The sequence below is a fragment of the Amblyomma americanum genome, chromosome 3, assembly GCF_052857255.1.
Source record: "Amblyomma americanum isolate KBUSLIRL-KWMA chromosome 3, ASM5285725v1, whole genome shotgun sequence".
Lineage (NCBI taxonomy): Eukaryota > Metazoa > Arthropoda > Arachnida > Ixodida > Ixodidae > Amblyomma > Amblyomma americanum.
In genome coordinates, this window is record NC_135499.1 from 129,806,391 (window position 1) to 129,826,526 (window position 20,136).

At 44.1% G+C, this 20,136-nt stretch overlaps 1 protein-coding gene across 2 annotated transcripts in view; it reads left to right on the forward strand.

The window, feature by feature from the left end:
• mys (position-specific antigen beta subunit myospheroid) overlaps positions 1-20,136 on the forward strand; it is a 35,505-nt gene that overhangs the window by 1,728 nt on the left and 13,641 nt on the right. For both annotated transcript variants that reach the window (XM_077657870.1, XM_077657869.1), the window contains exons 4-16: positions 678-782; positions 882-966; positions 2,188-2,416; positions 4,451-4,622; positions 5,372-5,455; positions 6,494-6,754; positions 7,098-7,177; positions 8,425-8,476; positions 9,159-9,314; positions 10,472-10,614; positions 12,250-12,322; positions 14,564-14,645; positions 19,300-19,409. In XM_077657870.1, the coding sequence (XP_077513996.1) occupies positions 678-782; positions 882-966; positions 2,188-2,416; positions 4,451-4,622; positions 5,372-5,455; positions 6,494-6,754; positions 7,098-7,177; positions 8,425-8,476; positions 9,159-9,314; positions 10,472-10,614; positions 12,250-12,322; positions 14,564-14,645; positions 19,300-19,409 (1,632 nt within the window). The remainder of the gene's footprint in view (positions 1-677; positions 783-881; positions 967-2,187; positions 2,417-4,450; positions 4,623-5,371; positions 5,456-6,493; positions 6,755-7,097; positions 7,178-8,424; positions 8,477-9,158; positions 9,315-10,471; positions 10,615-12,249; positions 12,323-14,563; positions 14,646-19,299; positions 19,410-20,136) is intronic.

Genomic DNA, 20,136 nt, shown 5'->3' on the forward strand with positions numbered 1-20,136 from the left:
GGCTGGTTAATATCTAACGATAGATTTCCAAAGAAAATTAGTTTTCATATTAATAATTGCAAGTTATGTCAGCATACAGGTAGCTTGCACATCGTAATGGGTGGAGCTGGCAGATTTTTTGTATTGTGCTGCTGCTTTGGAATGATGTTTAAAACATGAGTAGATATAGATGACCATGTGGAATGTGACTGCACCTAGTAAATAATTTTAATTGCATTTCCTCTCCCATATAGTTTCAGTTTGAATAGCTGAATGGTGTTTGCGATGTCAGGAGTAGGTATGGCATTACATGAGGCTTACAAAAACTGCAATATAGTGGAGCTTATTCATTTTAATTCGTTGCAACTCTTAAGCCAGCCTGCTTCAGGAGCTGAAATGACCACCAGTGGACAAACAGCTATTTTTTCCAGTTTTTGTACATATCACTTGATCTCATACTCATTCGTGACATCACAACTGCTCTTCAACTGCTGAAACCAAAACCAAAACTATGCGGACAAAGAAATTTGACTGTAAACTATTTTTTGAGCGCAGGCAATTTCACGTTGTAAATCATGTTTACTGATGTCTTACACAAAAACAGACTTAGGAAAATTTGGGGCCTGTACTCATCTGCAACATCAATTTAGCAGCCTATATTGCATCTTTTTCAACTTCACCTTTATTTTTTTTTTCAGAATTACACAAGCGATGGAAAACCCAGGTGTGACACCCTCATCAATTTGGCTCAGTACTGTCCCTATGACTATTTTCATCCCAAGAACACTATGGACAAACTTGTGGCAAGTACATCATTGTAAAGCTTCCCTGGATACATTTATGCATGATACATGAAGCTGTTTTGTATATACTGATCTGCTGCACATGTCTGATGTCAACAGGACAACGAGTTGAGCAACAAAGGAGTGAAGGAGGGAGAAGCCATTCAGATCAAACCACAAGAAATTCTTCTTAGGTTAAAGCCAAGTAAGTTCTGTTGCTGCTTGATTTTTTTCATGCCTGTGATCTCAGAGGTTGGGGTAATTTTTGCAGTAAACTTTCTTGTGCCGTTCAAAATACTTGGAATTCAGTGAGAGAGCATCGTCAGTATAGTTATCCAGTTTTGCCATTGGGAGTGGCACTAATGCAGGAATCTTGCTGGTTCCTCAGTTTACAAATGCCTTACTTGTGGATTAAGTAAAACAGGACCAACAGGAGGTTCGTACCAGTAGCATTTAAAGTACTACACTGTATTGCTTGTTTGGAAAAATTTCTCTCCTTGCTTACTACCAGAACTCTGTGAGAATGCTTTTTTTTCTCGTCTACTGCTTCTGGTGATTTGAAGCTCTAGCAGCAAGCATGTTGGTTGCATTTTACAAAAAGACATTGCCTGGGCAGTGATGCCCTACATTCAAGATGGGTTTTGCAAACACTGAATTGTATAGACGAATCTGTGTTTGTGTGGTTGAAGATAGATGCGCTTGCTGGCTTTCCATTGATTGCTGTGCATGATTGGTGCCTGTTTGGGACTGCAATACGTTTTGTCCTGTCAGCCAGTGATGTATCTGTGTCACCTTCTGTAGTGAGGAAGCAGAAAGCAGGCAGTCGCTGAACACATTTTCTTCACCGACAGTGGGACCTGCTATCAGATGCAGTATGCCCGGCTTTGTGCCGCATTGTGATTGCTGGAAAGTGTTTCAGAGATTCTTTCAGGTCTGTTTCGGAGCGCTTGACCTCTTTCACATGCTTAGTGCTTGCACATGCATAATAAGTGGTTGCTCAATTTTCGACATTTTGATTAGCATCATTCGCTTTCAGATCTCATCAGTTGATGGTAGCTGTCTCATCACCCAGGAAAGAAAAAAAATTTGATTCTTCTCTGTGTTGCCCTTTAAACAGGGTGAATGCTGAGTAGCATGGCCTTGAAAGAAAAAGCAGAAGCTGGCCATCATAATCTATGTTGTATATTTACGGAAGAAAAGTAAAAAAGGAAGACTAGGACAAGGTACTAGCAGAAATCAGAGGGTCTGAGAATCTGCGTCAGACATTGAGTGAAAGTGATCTGAAAAATTCGGCAACTTAGAGTTCTCCTTTTATTTTTCTAACCGTCTTTATGGTCTCTCTGCCGTGTCTGGCACAATCTGTTTGCTGTAAGAGTGCACTTGTAATTATGTTTGCTGATGTAGCTTGTTGTTTTTACATGTGCAGAGTCTCCATTCCCACTTCATGTGGAATTCAAGCAGGCTGAGGATTACCCTGTTGATCTGTACTACCTCATGGACTTGTCCAACTCGATGAAGGACGACAAAGATAAGCTGGCACAACTGGGTGACGATCTCGCTGAGGAAATGGGCAAGATAACGACAAACTTCCGCCTTGGCTTCGGATCCTTTGTCGACAAAGTGGTCATGCCCTACGTGAACACTGTCCCTGAAAAGTAAGCTGGTTCAGCATTCTGCTCTTATTGGGCATTGGTTACTTAGTCATTTCTTTGGGCATCTGCCAAGGAAGTCCTGTTCTTGAATGGAGGTGGGGAGGTATCGTGCCATTTGTGGTGGTGCCTGGAAGACAAAAACAATTGCTTTTTTGCTCTTAAGCACTCCTTTCTGACCTGTAGTGTGTTGTTAGGTGTTTTATTTAGATTCTCTGTAACAAAGTCATTTTTGCTGTACCTTTCCTGTTAGCTTCAGGGTACAGTAAATTGCCTAATTTGTTGCATTATTTAATTTAGTACATGCAAATTAGATGTGGCAGGCTTGAGCAACTCTGCACCAACCTAATCTTCGGGATCAGTCACTGTAATCTTTTAGCCTAATTTTCCGCCGCGGTGGCTGAGTGGTTATGGCGCTCGGCTGCTGGCCCGAAAGACGCGGGATCGATCCCGGCCGCGGTGGTCAAATTTCGATGGAGGCGAAATTTTAGAGGCCCGTGTGCTGTGCGATGCCAGTGCACGTTAAAGAACCCCAGGTGGTCGAAATTTCCGGAGCCCTTCACTACGGCGTCTCTCATAGCCTGAGTCGCTTTGGGACGTTAAACCCCATAAACCATAAACCAAATCTTTTAGCCTAATGTATGCCCGCTACAGTAACAGTGCAACACAAGCGAAGACCAGGACACTGTGCTTCTTTGTTGTGTAATCTTCATACTCTCTACATTACATGGGGTGTGGTGCGGCTGCAGTGAGTGACCACCAGGTGGTCGAGTTTTCCAATCCTTTATACCACTATTGCAGAGTGACCTTCATAATGCAGTTTGAGCTTTAAAAGGACACCAAGGACGAAGTGAATTTGTCCTGTATTGAGAGGGAGTTTTTTTCAGTGAAAATGGGGCGCTTATAAGCCGGAAAATATTTAAGCACAATGAAATACAGGTGACACACCCACAGGCCGTTCTCACAAGAAAACTGCAATGATGTTAAGTACTTTTCTTTATGTGAAGCTTTGAGGCTCAACCACACTGCTGACCACTTTTAGGCTGTGATTATGTAGTCTATTCTTATCTACATCAATATTCATCGACGCCACGAGTCGAGTGATGGGAAAGGGTATTGTTTTCAACTCCAAATCCCACAGCAATAAATGCATGTTTTGCTGTCCAATAAATGTCAACAGAGCCACGAAAAGCCAAATAGAATCTTGCCAAGTTTAAAAGCTGGATGGAATTGTCTTCACGGTCTCCTTAAGAGGTAGGGAAAGCTTTGCATACTAGGCAGAGTTGACGAAATTTTTTAAGCAGTAACTTTTCTTGCGCAAGTATGCATCATGTATTTTCTGAATACTATATTCTAGTGGAACATGGCCGATCAAGTCGATCTTAAATTATGATGGGGAAGGTGTTGCACAAAGCAGCTTTTTCTGCAGATGTGTTTCTTCCTCTGATAAGAAAGCCTCTGAAATTTAAGAAATATCATGTGAATTGTTCATTCTCTCCAGTTGTGAGGTGAGGGTAAGTTACAGCCAGGATAAGCATAGCAGAAAAGCTACGTTAGAAATGTGTAAAAACATTAATAAAGTACTCAAATGAAGTTTTTATCTCAAGGGTGTAGTGAAAAATGAGTTTCACTGCTGCCCTTGGCACTCTGGCCCCTACAGAACTGAGTGGGCATGAGGATCAGTCATGGCTGCACTAGTTGTGCCAGCAACAGCTTATGCATGAAGCTTAAAGTGTCATGCTTAATGTGTTGTATTGCAAGGCATTGCCAGAAACTGCAGTGCAATGCTGTTTTGCCATGCCGCAATTGTATGCACACCACCACAGAACATAAGAATCTATTTCACATTTTTAGTGAATTTCGTGCTGCGTATTTTCACCATAATCTTGATCTTTCGATTGGAATCTTGATGCACTTAGCTTTTACCTTTTTTGCATGCTGCGCCAATTCTTATTTTTGCTTTGGGCCATCCCATTTGCCTAGTGAAATGTGGATTGATTCTGCGGTCTTGGTATGTAACCCTGTTCCCATTTTCCTCAGGCTAAGTAGTCCTTGTGATGGCTGCGTTGCACCCTATGGCTTCAAGAACCACATGCCTCTAGACATCAACACTGGCCTGTTCAAGACACAGGTGGCTGAGGCCAAGGTCTCTGGAAATCTCGATGCTCCCGAAGGCGGGTTTGACGCCATAATGCAAGCCGTCGTCTGCCACGTGAGTTCCCTCTGGGGTCACTGTTGGTTTGAGGGTGCATGTGTGTCTGGGAAGGTATCCACTAATTGATGATTGAATGATGTACAGCAAAGACAGCAAAAGAGCTACATAAACTTAGCCAAGTGTTTAGTGAGATGGTCTTTTAATTTAAGTGTTCAGGGTAGTGATTGTGTTGCTTGTTTCCTTACAAAGTCTTTTCTGCTGCATGACTTAGGGTTGGATTGATAATGTGAAAATAGGGATCTCTGTTAGTGAAGATAACAGAAAGTTCATTCCTTGTGATGAGACTGGTTAACAATATTTATTGCATGCAGATGCCTTCACTGCCTGGAGCTTATGTGGTACCGGCTCCTCCTGTTTGTTTGCCATCATGTTTATCATTCCCCCCTTTCTCCCTTCTGTTTTCATGCCCTGGGGTTTCCAGCTGTTGAAGAATGAATGAACAAATAATGGTTGTGGCCCGTCTGTAAAGTTCCTTATCAAGTAGCATAGTTCTGATTGAGTTTGAGTGTGTCCTTGGCTGTAGATGGGCTATAGCTAAATTTGTTTTATTTTTTTGCTTGTATTGGAGCTGATTGTAAACGCAGCCTATACGATCACTTTGATTTAGCCACAGCAGGGCCCCAAGAGATACTACTTCTGCTGTACTGTGTGTCACATTGAGATGGATTACAGTGGTGTAATATCTAAAGGCCCCTTTTTCAGTATTGACTGCCGCTATCACATTTTTCCTTCTCTGTGTTTTGCAGAGGGACATTGGCTGGAGGGAAAAGGCCCGAAGGCTTCTTCTCTTCTCCACAGACAGCGGCTTCCATTACGCTGGTGATGGCAAGGTGTGCACTGGGTTTATCTTCCACACACACACACGCTCGCACATCAACAGATTGTTCTGCCCGAGTGTCAGCTGGTGTTCTGTTACAAGCAGAGATTCTAAATGAACAGGCAGAGTTTGTAATTTTCAGAAGATTCAGCGGTGGTAAGCTTGGCAACGCGCTTCGAGCGCCTTATGTTTTGTTGAATTGCACTTAGGCTCTCAAATCCATTCTACATTCCAGTAAGGATTCTGTTTGCATCCCAAGTTCATTGCAGGATTGGAGGAAGTTCATGTTTGTTCCTCTTGAGAAATACTTTCTGAAAGGGGAGAGGATGCCACAAGTGGTCGTGCATGATGCGGTGTGGTCAGCATGGTGGTTAGTGAAAGGAGAACGCTTACTTGTGCACTGTATGCCAAGGTTGGATTTTCACTAAGCGTGCTTATGTGCCCTGGATTTTAATGAGAATCGCTCATTTTTATGGTTATTGGGGTCCCTATCATGCCCTATTTCGAGTGAGTACTTTGGCTCAGTGCATATGTAGCAGGACGCAGTCAAGGCTGTTTTTAGAAGCCACATAGCTCATTCAAGGCCAGGTTTTTGAAAGCTGCTCACTTTGCTTTGGTCATTTGTGATACGGTGACATTGTGGCAATGACAGGCGTGTTCATAGAAGGCAGGCAAATGTTGGCAATGAACTGAGACAATTTATGGGGCGTACTTATGCCTGCAAACAGATAACAAGCTAGCAGTGGTGATACGTAGCAGCAAATGCACACGACAGGCATCAAGAACAGAATGGTCATCACTCTCAGCTGCTCTCTATTCAAAGGTTGCAGCGAATTTTCGAGATCAGGTGTTTAAAATGCTGACAGCAATTTCAAACATTGCAGAAGATGCCATGCACCATCACCACAGTTTCAGAATGTGCTGGTTGCGTCTCACTTAGCTACAAACATAGAGATGTTTCATGAGAGTACGTTTTGTTAAACGGGACATTATCTTAATACAAAGTAAGAAATGGGGGGTCTGTTTCCACTTTCTTTTTTTTTGATTCCAGCTTGGGGGCATTGTGAAGCCCAATGATGGCCGATGCCACCTGGAGAACGGCGAGTACACCCAGAGTGTGCACCAGGATTATCCATCGCTGAGCCAGATCAACGCCAAGATCCAGGAGCACAAGGTCAACATCATCTTTGCCGTCACGGCTGACCAGATCAGTGTCTACGAGAAGCTGGGTGACCAGCTGGAAGGGTGCAGCAGTGGCCGCCTGGAAAACGACTCTTCCAATGTTGTGAAGCTCGTGCGCGACCAGTACGACGTAAGTGTTGAGCTGGCTAGTGGCCTTGCTTGGAAGATTAACGCCATTACTGTGTTGTTTGCCCCTCTAAATATCCGACATGTTGAACGGATGTCAGTTTTTTGGAGCCTAGAAAACTTGTTGGGGACAGCACGTATGTCATGTGTTAGTTGTATGCAGTGAATTCTCACAGACATAAAAATTCATTGCAGTTTGTGTCGTGATATTGAATCCGCTGTGAAAGTGTGCGAGAACGTGTTGTTTACATCTTTGTTTTGGAATGTGGTTTAGTCTCGACTGAATTTTTTGTCTTACTGTTTCAGCAGAGGTTTTGTACCTTGCGTTTCATTTTCTTTTTGTGCAGAAAATTACCTCCAAGGTGGAAATCAAGGACAATGTGACCAGCAGCCATATTCAGATCACTTACATGTCCAGCTGTCTTGGGTAATCAATGACCTTTTGAGGCGTTTCCAACTGTTTCGCTGTTCTGTGGTTGTATGTTCCACATGGATTCAAAATGCATGCCTTTCAGCTTTCTCTGTTGCATTGAAATTTCTTTTCTTTGTCTTGATTCTTATTGAGCTGCACTGGCATTGTCACTTTGTGTAGGAAAAAAAAAGGGAAAAATAAACAGCGATGAATGACAGTCACTGGTTTTAGGGGGCAGGTGGCTTTTAAATCTTGAAAAATAGCGAATTTTTTTTATAATTGTTGTATCTGCTCATGTGCCGCAGTTTTTATGCTGTTCCGAAGTTTCATTGCTTTTGTTTTGTTTGCACTCCTAAGACACAGGACAGGTCAAGACAGTCTGCTTTTAAAATTTGTGAATTTTCAATTTTTTGTATGAAATTTTCTTCTCACTGTAGACACATCAATGGACACTGCATCGCAGAAATTCAAAACCAAAATTTGTGCTTTGCGAAAAAATTTCTAAGGATGTCTTCACCTGTAGTGCATCAGCATGAATGCAATGAATGTTGAACCAGCCTTCCTTTCTGCATCCTTTTCACGATGAAATTTTGTGAGAATAGTCATGAAGTTGTTTCTAATATGCTCAAAAAATTGCATGTAAATAGTACATCAAGAAATGAAACATTAATTTCTGAAAGCCACATCCCCCCTTAATACAGCATGCCTACTTATTCAGTACACTGGAGTAACCATGGTGTTGATATGTATTGGAATGTGCCTTTCTGCATTCAGAAACCATTGCTATTTTTCTGCCACTAGCACTTAAGGTAAGATTGGTGCTTGTTGGGCTAGTTGGTTAAACATGAAATATGTGGCAGTGCAGGTGGTCAGCGCTCTTCACTCTTGTGTCCTATCTCGTCCCTTCTTTGTACCTGCGCTGCCACTGAAGTCGCTTAAGGTAGCCTGGAACCTATCAGAATTGCCGATTGGGCGAGTTGGTGGGACATGATTCGAAACGACCAGCGCGGAAACAGACGGGGACACGAGAAGAAAACACTGACGACAGGACACAGCACCCGTCCTGTCGTCAGTGTTTTCTTCTCGTGTCCCCGTCTGTTTCCGTGCTGGTCATTTCGAACCTGAAACCTAACCTGCTTTTCCAAATACCATCACTTTGCTGAGGCACAGTTAGAAGTCACTGTACAGCACAGTTTTATCATGTGTAAATTCTCTTTCGGTACTTACATGTTGACCTATGAAGAGCCTTTTATTCTTTTCAGAGACAAGAAGGAGAAGACCAATGTATGCAAAGATCTCAAAGTGGGGAATAATGTGAGTATTCCTGTGCTGATTAGCCGCTATCTCATCTGATTCGTTGTGTGTGGTGTAGGAAATGGTTAATTATTTCTCATCGAATCTATTATGTGCTTGTGTGGCATGCGAAGAACAAAGCAGTTTGCCACATGAAAAAAAATTACATTATTCAGGTAAACCTGGTGATTTTTGCTGATGTTCTCATACATGTTACATCCTGGTATGCCAGGCTGTCTTTATCGTTGTTAGTGTGAATACATGTTGAAGTGGTGGTTGGCCTCCTTATCTAAAAACAGCAAAAAAAGTTGTTGATGCACATTTTTTTTTTTACAGGTCTTAGCAGAACTTGTAAACATTTTTACTTTCTCTACAGTTAGATTTTGATTAAGGTTATGTTTGACGAATTATTTGTGCGTGTGTGTGCTTGCGTGCATGCACACTTATTTATTGTGTGAGAGAACTTTTGCCTGCCACGTAGGTTGTAATTTTTATGACAGTTTGGTCTAAAGTTAAATACCTAAAAAAAGCACTAGTGTGCACCAGTAGATGCGTGAACATACTAAAAAAAAAGAAATATAAACTGTGAATGCAGTGGTTTCGTCTTCCGACTCGTGTGCAGTGGCTCCGCATGAAGCAGTGAACATGCAAAGTAAGAAAGTGCAATACTGAGCTGTCTTGTTTTGTGTGCTGCTATAACCAGGTGACCTTCGAGGCAACTATTGAGGTCAAATCGTGCCCCAAGGACCGCAGCCAGTGGAACCAGACGATACAGATCTACCCTGTTGGCATCAGCGAGTCACTGATTGTGCATTTAGAGATGATCTGCGAGTGCGACTGCGAGAAGCCTTGGAACGAGGTGAGGCTGTGAAAGCCTTATGTTCCTCTAGTGTTACGCAGCCCACAATAAGTGGCCTTCCCACGCCTTCCTTCGGACAGACTGTGGTTAAACTCATATGAAATTTTGTAGTCAGGAGTCTTTGTAGAATGAATAATTTGCCTGAGAAATGCAACTTTTTTTTTTTAGTATGTACATTGCCTGATTGGGAAAGAGTTGTGCTACTGTTTGAAATTGTGGCTCCTTGCTGATTGAATAAAATCTGCTGTACTTATTTTGTATTCGTTAAGTTCAGCCCCAAAACAGCACATTAGCCTCTCGGTTGTTCCAGTCCCAATTGCTCTGGGAAATTGAAGCAAACCCACCCATTGCCTTATTTATTGAATTGTTTAGTTAGGCTTGTGCCAGCTTGTAATGACACAAGGCCTTAATATCTCATGGCCTTGTGCCATGAGGTTTTATGAGACTTCATATCTGCCAATGGGGGAATCTGGTTTCAATTAAGCATAGTGTACCTTGATGGAATCGAATAACCAAAGAATTGTTTTTAAGAATACGTCAATGTGCCTCCTTGATATCTAAACACGTGGGGCCGAATGCCTGTTCAGAGCACTGGACATTCTGCTTTCAGAAGTCTCAGATTTTAGTGCACTTTTGTGCATGTGTCTTTTCCTCTCACGATTTAAAATTTTGAGTGCATTTATTTATCTACTTATTTCTGTTCTTGCATTGCTTTGTATGAATGAAACTAGTTCTATTCACAGTCCCATTTCAATTGTTTTGCACAGTTGCTCTGGTGCTGATATAAAACTTCTTAAATGGCCAGTTCAGCCTCATGCAAGCACATCACAGTAGTGCATCGCACATTATGCTTTGGCAGAACTGTCTGGTGTTTGTTTGGCACAGTGTTTGCTCTGAAAATTTAAACGTTTGCTTTCTTTGTAATAGTTATTGATTGCATAACTGTGTTCTTATTTGTTTTACGTCGTTGAGAGAATGCGCAATTTAACTTTGGAGATGGCTTGCTTGCTTACCCTTGTCGCATCTCTTTTGTTTCGTTTTTTACAGCCTGAAAAAATGTAAGCTTCATTGTGCTATAACTGAAAAATGCCTGCTCTTTGTGTGCTCTGATAGGGAGACTGGTTTATTTGAGCTGATTCTTTACACTGCCGGTGTAGGAGCCAAACAGTCCCAAGTGCTCAGGAGGCAAGGGCACCTTCGAGTGCGGCATCTGCAATTGCTACAACAACCGCTACGGTCGAGAGTGCGAGTGTGATGCCAAGGACACGGATCAAATCAGGGACGAGAAAGGATGCTTCTTGTGAGTGTTTCCATTGAGTCTTCCTTTTCTTTCCATTTTTTTCTCTTATTGTGAAGATGCAGACATTTATGAAATAGGTAATCAACGTTTTTGCGAGCACGTTCCGATAACTGACAGCGAGGAAGAAATAGCACAAAGATGTATGATCAGCAAAGCTTTGGGATCATTGTTTGTACTATCCCTGTACTATCTGCCATGCTGGCAATGCTGAGGGGGTGGGTACACTACGAGGGAAAAGAAACAGTGGTTTCGGTAAGAATTGCTTCATTGTCAGTCAACTAGGGAGGGAAAAAAAAAAACTGAAAGCAAGGAATGGACTTCTTGAGCTCTTCCGCCTGCAAGTGACTCGTTGGACACCTAGGACGGAAAATGGATGTGACATCATACTCGCTTGTGTGTTTCATTCACAGTTTTCCCCTGCATTATCTTTCTACTGTTTGTTTTTGTCTGGACATTTATATTGTTGCTTGCTCCGCTAAACTTTAATGTTTTCAGCAGAGGTGGGCAAATACCAAATTTTCTGTTGCAAAATGAATACAAATGATGAAAAACTGGTTGTGAATCGAATTTCACATTTTTGAATGTCTTTTCCACAAAGCATAGCTCTGAAAAGAAGCAGACGCATTGGAAAAAAATTTTGTTTTCACCCATCATCAGCATGATTTATTATACCTGTAAGGCCTACAAGGTATTAACACCTAACGGGCAAGGTGCAAGCCAGTGCTGGCGAAATGCAACAAGACAGCTTGCAAAATGAATGTAAATTTGGCAACTTGAGTTGCAATGCGATTGGGACCGTCTGCGTCACGCACCCTCACACACCTGAATCCAAGGCGTCAGCTATGTGATTTAGCTCCAGACCCAAAGTTCATGACGACACGTAGCCCGTTTAGCCCATGCGTGTCAGTTTCGCTGGGCTACGAGCCCTGCGATGGTCCTAAACCCACTCGCTAGCTGAAGGCACAAAAACGAAACCACACTGTGTGATTGGCATAGAGGGCAGCGCTATACGTGGTTGTGCGAGCGAGCTTCGTGGTTGTCTTCTGTGGCGACAAATGCACAACTTCTAGATTCTAATGGACGAAAATTTTGAAGGATGAAAGTGATTGCCGGGAAACAACCGCAGCTTTGCCCTTTTCGCTGTCTTCCACAAATCCACTTCCGTACACTCCACATTTCTTATCATTGCGATTGAAACCGAGGGTATCACTGGCACCTGTTCACTTTCATCCTCAGCGTATTCACAGCCATTTGTCGACTGCATTGTGACACGATGCAGTGACATGCTGGAACAGCTCTTGGTGTTCATCAATGCAAGGCTTAACATTACCACGTGCAGGCTTTTACTACGTTCTGTCTGTCAAATCTACGAGAAAATTACATGGCAGCTGATGGATTACAAGATGCTCTAGTTGTTTAGAAGTGCCGCAGCGTTTGGCCGTCACTTGCAGTGAACAGGAAATTTTGTAACGTCTGAATGTTTAGGAGGTTCAGAATAATGAATGTGCGGTGTGAATCGAATTGAGTAATCAATGCTTTTCGCAGGCTATTCAGAATTTTAAGTATTTGCACACCCATAAGTTTTCATTAGTGCCACATTGTGGTAACTGATTGACATTTTTGATGTGTTTGCAGCCCGAACGACACCAAGCCATGCTCTGGTCGAGGAGATTGCCGTTGTGGCGTTTGTGAGTGCCACCCGAGGGAGGTAAGCTGGTTTTATTTGCAAATTGCTTCCATGTATTATGCACAGAAATTTGAATGCTCTGAACTGCTCTTTTCAGCATGTGTAAAAGTAAGATATATTGCGTGCACCTAGAGTAGAATCTCGGTGATACAAATTTCACGCGGTCGCGAAAAAAATTCGTATCATCCGAAATTTCGCATCATTCAGATGAACAAAATTTGTATGCAGAAGCATGAAAAATGCGTTCACACAGATCTGTTTATGGCTGACAAAATTTATTCACTGCTGTGCGACCACAGCTCGCTACTCGCAGTGTGTACCCTGTGATTAGCGATCGCGACTTTGGCAATGTGTGCGGTCCGTGCACCGACCACCAGTGTGCGTGGTGTGTACCGCGCAATTAGCAACAGCGACTTTTGGCGATTTGTGCGGGCAATGCACTGACATTCAGTGCATGGGGTGCGTACTGCGCGATTAGCGTTCGCGACGTCGGTGATGTGCAGGCAGCGCTTAGTGCTCGAGGGAGGGTTCGCGGCTCGCGTGTTCGTATCATCCATAGAGGCGAGGGAGAGAGTTCGGAACATCAGAAATCCCGCACATCATACCAATGAATGCACTCTGGCCAGGGAATTTTGCGAATTTGTATCATCGCGAAATTTGTATCAACCGGGTTCGCATCACCAAGATTCTTCTGTATTGTGGCCCTAATTGGGAAATCATTTCTTAAATTTTTTCCTTTCCATGTCTCAGTTGCTATCTCGTGTTTCTGTGGTTTTATTGCTCATACTGCCTTCTACATCATTATGACATTGACAACTCTTCTATCAACAGTAAAACCTTGTTGATACATTTCCAGTTATATATATGATTTCCTGGGCAGTAAAAATAAATGGGTAATAAAAATGGCCTAAAGGGTTACAGTATTTTTGTATAGGTTAATACATTCCCGGATGAAACAATATTCCTGGCTACTACTTTCAAAATTTCAACAAATTCTGGTCGTATAACACGTTTAGCGATCAACCCCACATGTGCAAATGCTGCCGCGGTGGCTGAGTGGTTATAGTGCTCAGCTCCTGACTTGAAAGACGTGGGTTCGATCCCGCTGCAGGGAGGCAAAATGCTTCAGGCCCGTGTACTGTGGGATGTCGGTGCACGTTAAAGAACCCCGGGTGGTCCAGATTACTGGAGCCCTCCACGATGCCCGAGTCGCTCTGGGACGTTAAACTGTATAAACCACATACCAAAGCAAACAACATCTGCAAATGCACGAGCTATTCGAACCTGGATGCATGCGACGGGGTGAGCCGAAATGCAGCAACAGTCTCCTGCCATGTTGGCTTTTCAGCAATGCATAGGTGCAGAGTGGAGGAGTGGCTAAATTTAAACTTTTAACATACGAGCGGGCCATTAAAGCGGGGGCGCGGCATGAAGAGAAGAAACATGGCTGCTACTTCGCAATGTGGGCCGGTTCTGGGCAGCGCAGCATAAGGAACGAGAATTCTGCGACAGTCAGCCGCCGTGGGTGGTGGCATCCCCGCAGTGCAGTGGTGCTAGAAGGCAAAGCATCCAAAAGCAATGCGAAAGAGATTCTACCTGCTTTCTCCATTGCCATCGGCGGATTGGATGCTTTGTGAAGTTTCTTCCATGCTAAGCATAATGCAAATGAGAAATGAATTCGTCTCATACTAGAAAAGGAGTTGTTCAGACCTTAAGCCAAGAAATGCAGATTGGCATTTTTATGAACTGAAAATGTCAGTTCAAAAGTGTACCTCACTCAGCAGGTACATTTTTCAAAATTAGGAGGTTTGGTTTGTGTTTTCGCAAATTTAAAAAAAAAGGTATCAATGAGATTTTACTATGCATGAAATTTCTGAATAAAAATTTTAGTTGTTAGCACTTTCCTTGCTGTTATTTCTCCAGCACTGTTTCGCTTTTGAGACTGCATTTAAATCCCTTTTGTTTCTTTGACAGTGTTTGCTAAGTATGTATTTATTGTGCAGTACTGAATGATGCTTTGAGCAAAAATTGCTGCAAAAAAAAGCTGCTTGGGCCATTGTGATGCAATGCTGCTGCTTTCTTCTCACTTCTCGGCTTTTGTCTCCGTAGCAAAAATGTTTTCAGATTTTTTCATCCCTCTTTTTTACTGGGCACAGGCCAGTGTAACATGCTTTTCCTGTTGCTGACATGTTCATCTAGGCAAAGTGCAAAAAAAAATTATCAACACTTTTGCTTGATTGTTTTTTTTTTTATTTTTTGCAGAACCGAGGCGAGGATGTGACTGGAAAGTACTGCGAGTGTGATAACTTCTCATGCGACCGAATTGACGGATCGCTATGTGGAGGCAAGTTCACTGGGTCTATACTGCTTTTCAAACTTGTTAGGTTTTAATTAGTGGGGATAATACGTTCTCCCCACCTAACCGCGCATGACACAGTACAAAACCGTCCAGACCCCACCCCGTGATCGCGCGCGCTACCGAGCGCATGCCGACCATGGCGGGCCTTGCTTTGAGGGAAGAAAGGAACGGCACTCTGGCTGACACAAACGGGCATTTATTGCTACAACTACAATAACGCCAGCTAGCAACAAAATACGCTAAGGAATTGAGGTCATCCGACTCACCAGTAAGGTTATGAGCAAATGTTCATCTGCACTAGCGCAAGGGAAACTTTGAAGCCGGATGGGGCGAGATGCGGGAGAACATTCTCCCCGCCAGATCCTCGCCTCGCTGACGAAGAGTGGACCGCACGCCGAACAGTCCCTACGCGCCGACCTTCCCCAGTCAAAAAGGATGGGCTCTCCCGTGCACGCGCAGCGGTCACTCCGTCTATGGCGCTCATGTCGCTGCGACACTGACGCCCCCTCTTGTTAGTTAAGGTAATTAACTAGGGGGAGTCACGTGGCGCGTCCCTCCTTGAGGTGAGGCCATGGGAGGGTGCACCGGGGAAAAGCAAACCATAGGGGACGACGGGGCTTGTCCCCACAACCTTTAGCATTTATTTAAAGGGACCCTGACCATCGTTTCATCGGAAATTTGTTCTGCCTCTGCACTGTCGGGTTCATTCCAGGAGCGGGCAGCTACAAAAATGTTTGAAGCCTGAAGCAGTTTCACCACACTTCTTTCTGCTCTGTCCTCTCTGACATGATTTCTCTTACCCACCAGTTGGCTATTCCTTCGCAAGTGAAATTTCTCTTTATTATTCTCTATTTAGGTATGACACTGGGTATGTCAGATGCTTATGTCAAAAGCCCCGTCTTGCCGTATATATTTATTTTTTGCTTGTTACTGTTGGCTGCCAAGGGATGTCGTTACATCTGGTTCATTGTGGTGCCTGTAGGTATGCACCTTGTAGTCTAGGTTGTGCATTCCGGAGCTTCACATATGCATGAAATGCTATCATCCATGCTGCAGGGCAGGCAAGCATAGCAGCACGTATCCATTGGGCTTGAAATGTAGCTATAGCTTCACTCTCTGCAGAGGCAGTTTGCTTTTGAGTGCAGTGAGATATAAAGGAATGAACCAGGTAAACGTTAAGTGAACGGCACAGCACATAGGCCGTGCAGAAACGTGCACAGATCAGGGCATGAAACTAAAAAGGTCCTGTTTTTCTTGTATCTGTGTAAGTGAGCACGAACATGAACACTGTAATGACCTTTGCTTTCTGCTGAAATGATTCAACCATGAATGCGGCAATGTAGAAAGAAATGAACAAGGTAAACGATGATCAAGCATCACAGCACACAGACCATGAAACATACAAAGACCAAGACAGAAGTGTAAAAGCTTGTTTCTTTTTTTGTGTGTGTATGTATGTGTGACCAGCGCCGCGAAAAGGCACAGGTGAGCACTACAAGCACACGATAATATGTGGCTTGAAGTACATCATTTCGGGCTGTTTGCCATTCATCCGTCAGAGTGATGGACCAAAATACTTAGGGCCTCCCCCATCACAGGTCCACTTTACACAGCAGGGAGTGGACAAGGAGGATGACTTTATTGAAGGAAAGTGTGAACATCCCTTGTTCAAATTTTCAGTTTGCTGGGGCTCGCATGGCTCAATATTTTGCAGAGATAACCGTAAATGCCTGGTTTATGCAATACGCCCTTTAAAAGTTGCCAGTTGACAAGAGTAGATCGAGAACACTGAAATGTTTTTTTTTGTATGTGGCATCTGCTTTCCCTGTAGAGGCTGTGACATTTAGAGGATTGTGTCACTGTGGTGATATTGTTGCTACTGCTGTATCAAAAAGGAGACCTATTACAACATGTGCTTACACTAGAGAAAGATTGATTTTAAATGAAAACTTGCTGACTGCACTGAAGCAGCTGGGGTAAGGTCAGCTGTCCGTGTTTTCGTATTAAGGCACTATCAAGAGCTGTGGGAGGGAAGGGAGCGCAAGGAAGGGGGAAGCATGAATAAAAAAAAAAAACACTGTTTGAAACATCTGTTGAGGCAGCTCTCTTTGCCATCGCAGCTACAGTACAACCTCGTTAATTCGAAGTCACGGGACTACGAGAAATCTTTGAATTAAGCGGGTTCTCAAATTAACCGAACACACCAAGAAATAAGACTCAGGCAAAAAAATTCGTTGCAGGAACGCGCTACCTTTATTCGGCATATTTTGAATTACTGAAAGTAATCAGAGATGCTGGTTTGCCGCGTCCGGTAGTTTGCGGCTCCAAAGGTCATGTTCTCGAGTTGGTCAGCTTGGTGAAACGTTTCAGAACTTCCACCTTGGCACTCAACAAAACTGCGGATAACGTTCAGCGATCCGATAACTTCACCGAGAGGAGGTGCTCGGGGAGGCTCGTCCGTGTCGTTTTCGCTATCGTCACTGTCATCGTGCATGTTCGCAACAGCAGCAACCTCACTCTCAAGCCCGAGTAGCCTGTCTGCTCATCACTCTCAAAGTTCAGATACTCGGCGAAGCCGACTGCGTTGGACTCGCCCTCCTCTGCGCAGAGTGCATTGATGCGGTTGCAATACTCTGCTCCTTCTTCGTCAAGCATACATGGGTAGTCTGCATCGGCATCAACTGTGCTTTCACTGGAAAAACCAGCGTGTTCAAAACACCACCTGATCAATGTGGGCTCCACTTGTTTCCAGGCGTACACCATGAGGCATATGGCTCCGAGGAGGTCGGTGGTGTAGTCCTTGCCATTATCATAGCAAAGGAGCATGCATTTGAGCAGGTGGTGCCGATAAATCTTCCTTGTGTGGTGAATGGCGCCTTGGTCCATCAGCTGTGAGATCGAAGTGGTGTTCGGAGGTAAAAATGCCATCCTGATGACCTGGAGATGTGGGATGTCGCCATGTGCTGGGCAGTTTTCAACGGCAAATAGGACATTCCTGCCTGTGGCCGCGAACTTGCGGTCAAGTTGCCGCACATAGTCCTCAAATATTGCAACTGTCACCCAGGCTTTCTTATTGTGCCTGGAGACGAGTTAATCCTTTGGCGGCAGCCGCGCATTTTTGAAGCAGCGACGAGGCTTCCCCGTCTTCCCGACAACCAGTAGCGGCAGCTTGTGTTTACCGCACATGTTCGCGCCGAACTGCACAGTAATCCTGTCCTTGGCCTGTTTTCTACCCTTGATTGTGGTGTTCTTCACTGCGAATGTTTTTGTTGGCAGCATCTTATAAAAAAGTGCAGCCTCATCAAGGTTGTAAACGTTGCCTGCACCGTACTCTCTAAGCAGCGGCGCCAAAGTGTGCTTTTTCCAATCCTCGACAACGCTCTCGTTAGTGCTCCCGCTCTCACCGCAGACTGTGAGAAATGTCAAATTGTTGCGTTCTTTAAAACGGCAAAACCATCCGTTACTGCACTTGAATTCTTCGTGCCCAAGTTGTAGAGCTAGGTCGTTGGCCTTCTCCCGAGGTAGCATTCCATTGACGGGAAGGTGGGCTGTGTTTGCTTTCTGCAGCCAGCGAAGCAGAGCAGATTCCACATCTTGCCGTGCCTTTTAGCCAACTCTGTCTTGGAGCAAGCGTTCTTGCCTGCTTCTTGGATCAAGCAGAACTTCTTCTGCAGTGTTAAAGTCTTGTACTTTGGCATTTCGTTCACTGCTACGGTCACAAAGCTAGCACTTTTGCACAGCCCAGAAAAAACAACGGCACAGTAGCCGACCCCTAACCGCCGGCACACAACACAAAAAAGAAATGGTGCAGACGAGACCTGCATGGCGGTGGTGGCAACGTACTTGCAGCGTCGGAGGCACGGGGGAAGAGCGGTCGCAGTACAGAACACGTGCTCCCGCTGATGCTGTGCGAAGAGAGGGTGAAGCACGCCGTCAGATGGAGTGGGGTCGAGATCACGTGATGAAAACCAGTATGCCCGCCGCGTTGCAGTGAAGCACGTCTTCTCCTCTGCAGGCGCTCGTTTCGGCGGTCCGCGGGGCGCACTGTGGACCGATTTTTGTGCCGAGAGTGCTCCAGCTGGGGCGCTTCGCCTATAAATCATTGCCATTGCTATGTGGCTTAGCCTCGCAGCTCCGTAGGGCCGTCGTTTCACTGGGTTTGCGGCGAAACATGGATCGGGCATTGCCGCATAGCACCCCAAATTTTCTAATTAACCGGGCTGGCGCAGGCCGCCTGTTTGAATTATCCGACCAAATTTACATTGTAAAATACGGGACCGCAGAAAACCTTTGAATTATCTGGGATTTCAAATTGACCGAGTTTGAATTATCGAGGTTTTACTTGTTGCTACTATTGCAACTATTGAAACAAGCTTGCTGGGGGGTTGGTGGGTTTAAAATGCAGCTTTAATGTCAAATTCGAAGCATGGGTTGGTGCAAAATTATGAAGGGAATGTGAGCCGTGAGAGCTGAAAGTGTGTAATAATAATGTCATTGGTTGATGTTGTTCTTCACGTTGCCCCCGGTGTGGAGTCCAGTCATTATGGAGTCCTTTTTTTTTGTTCACTTTAAAAAAAATGTTTCTTATCAGCAGAGACTATCTGTGACATTATAAGAAAGTGTGACCTCGCATGCGCAGGTGAAGAACAGGGCGAGTGCATCTGCGGACGCTGTGAGTGCCGTAATGGTTGGACTGGACCAGATTGCAACTGCCGAGACACAAATGACACCTGCATTGGTCCTAATGGGGTTAGTAATGCCTATGCCTAAAGCATTGTGTCTCATTATTCAAGTGTTATCAAGCAAATAGCAGGCTTGCTTTTTGTAGCTGCTTCTCTTGAGCAGGTAATGTAGGACAAACACTCTGTGGCAGCAATCTGCCTGGTTGCCACAATTGTGCTGCTTGGAGAGAAATTTTGTATTCGGTGATGAACAGGCTGGTGTTGTGACTTGATAGATATTTGTCATGTTTGCTGTAAGTTGTGCTGTGCGCATTTTTAAGGCGAAAGCTTTATATGGCCCTTCAGCAACGAAAATCGGCAGCGACGGTGTCGGTGTCCAGGAAAAGTGGTCCACAAAACCCCAAATGACGTCATCAGCAAAGAAAAAAAATTTCTTCCGAAGGTTCAGGGAATTGAACCAAGGGCCTTCGATTGCAAGGCGAGCATGCAACCCATAGGCCGCAAAAACACACTGCTTCTTGGTAACTAAATGTGAACTTATTGTATGTGTTACCTTGTGACCATGTGCTAATGAGTATGTGTGTCATTAAAAAGGGAGGCAAAAAATATAAATAAAAATTTCATGCTTTTGCCTTCAAATCATGTCAGTAGTCTTAAAGGGACACTGAGGAGAAATTGAAGTTGGCTTGTATCGATAGAATAGCAGCTCCTGATCACAAAAACGCCACTCTTACTGAAAACAAAGTTCTTGTAATGTAGAAAATAGCAAGAACCAAAATACAGGTGTCGCCGCC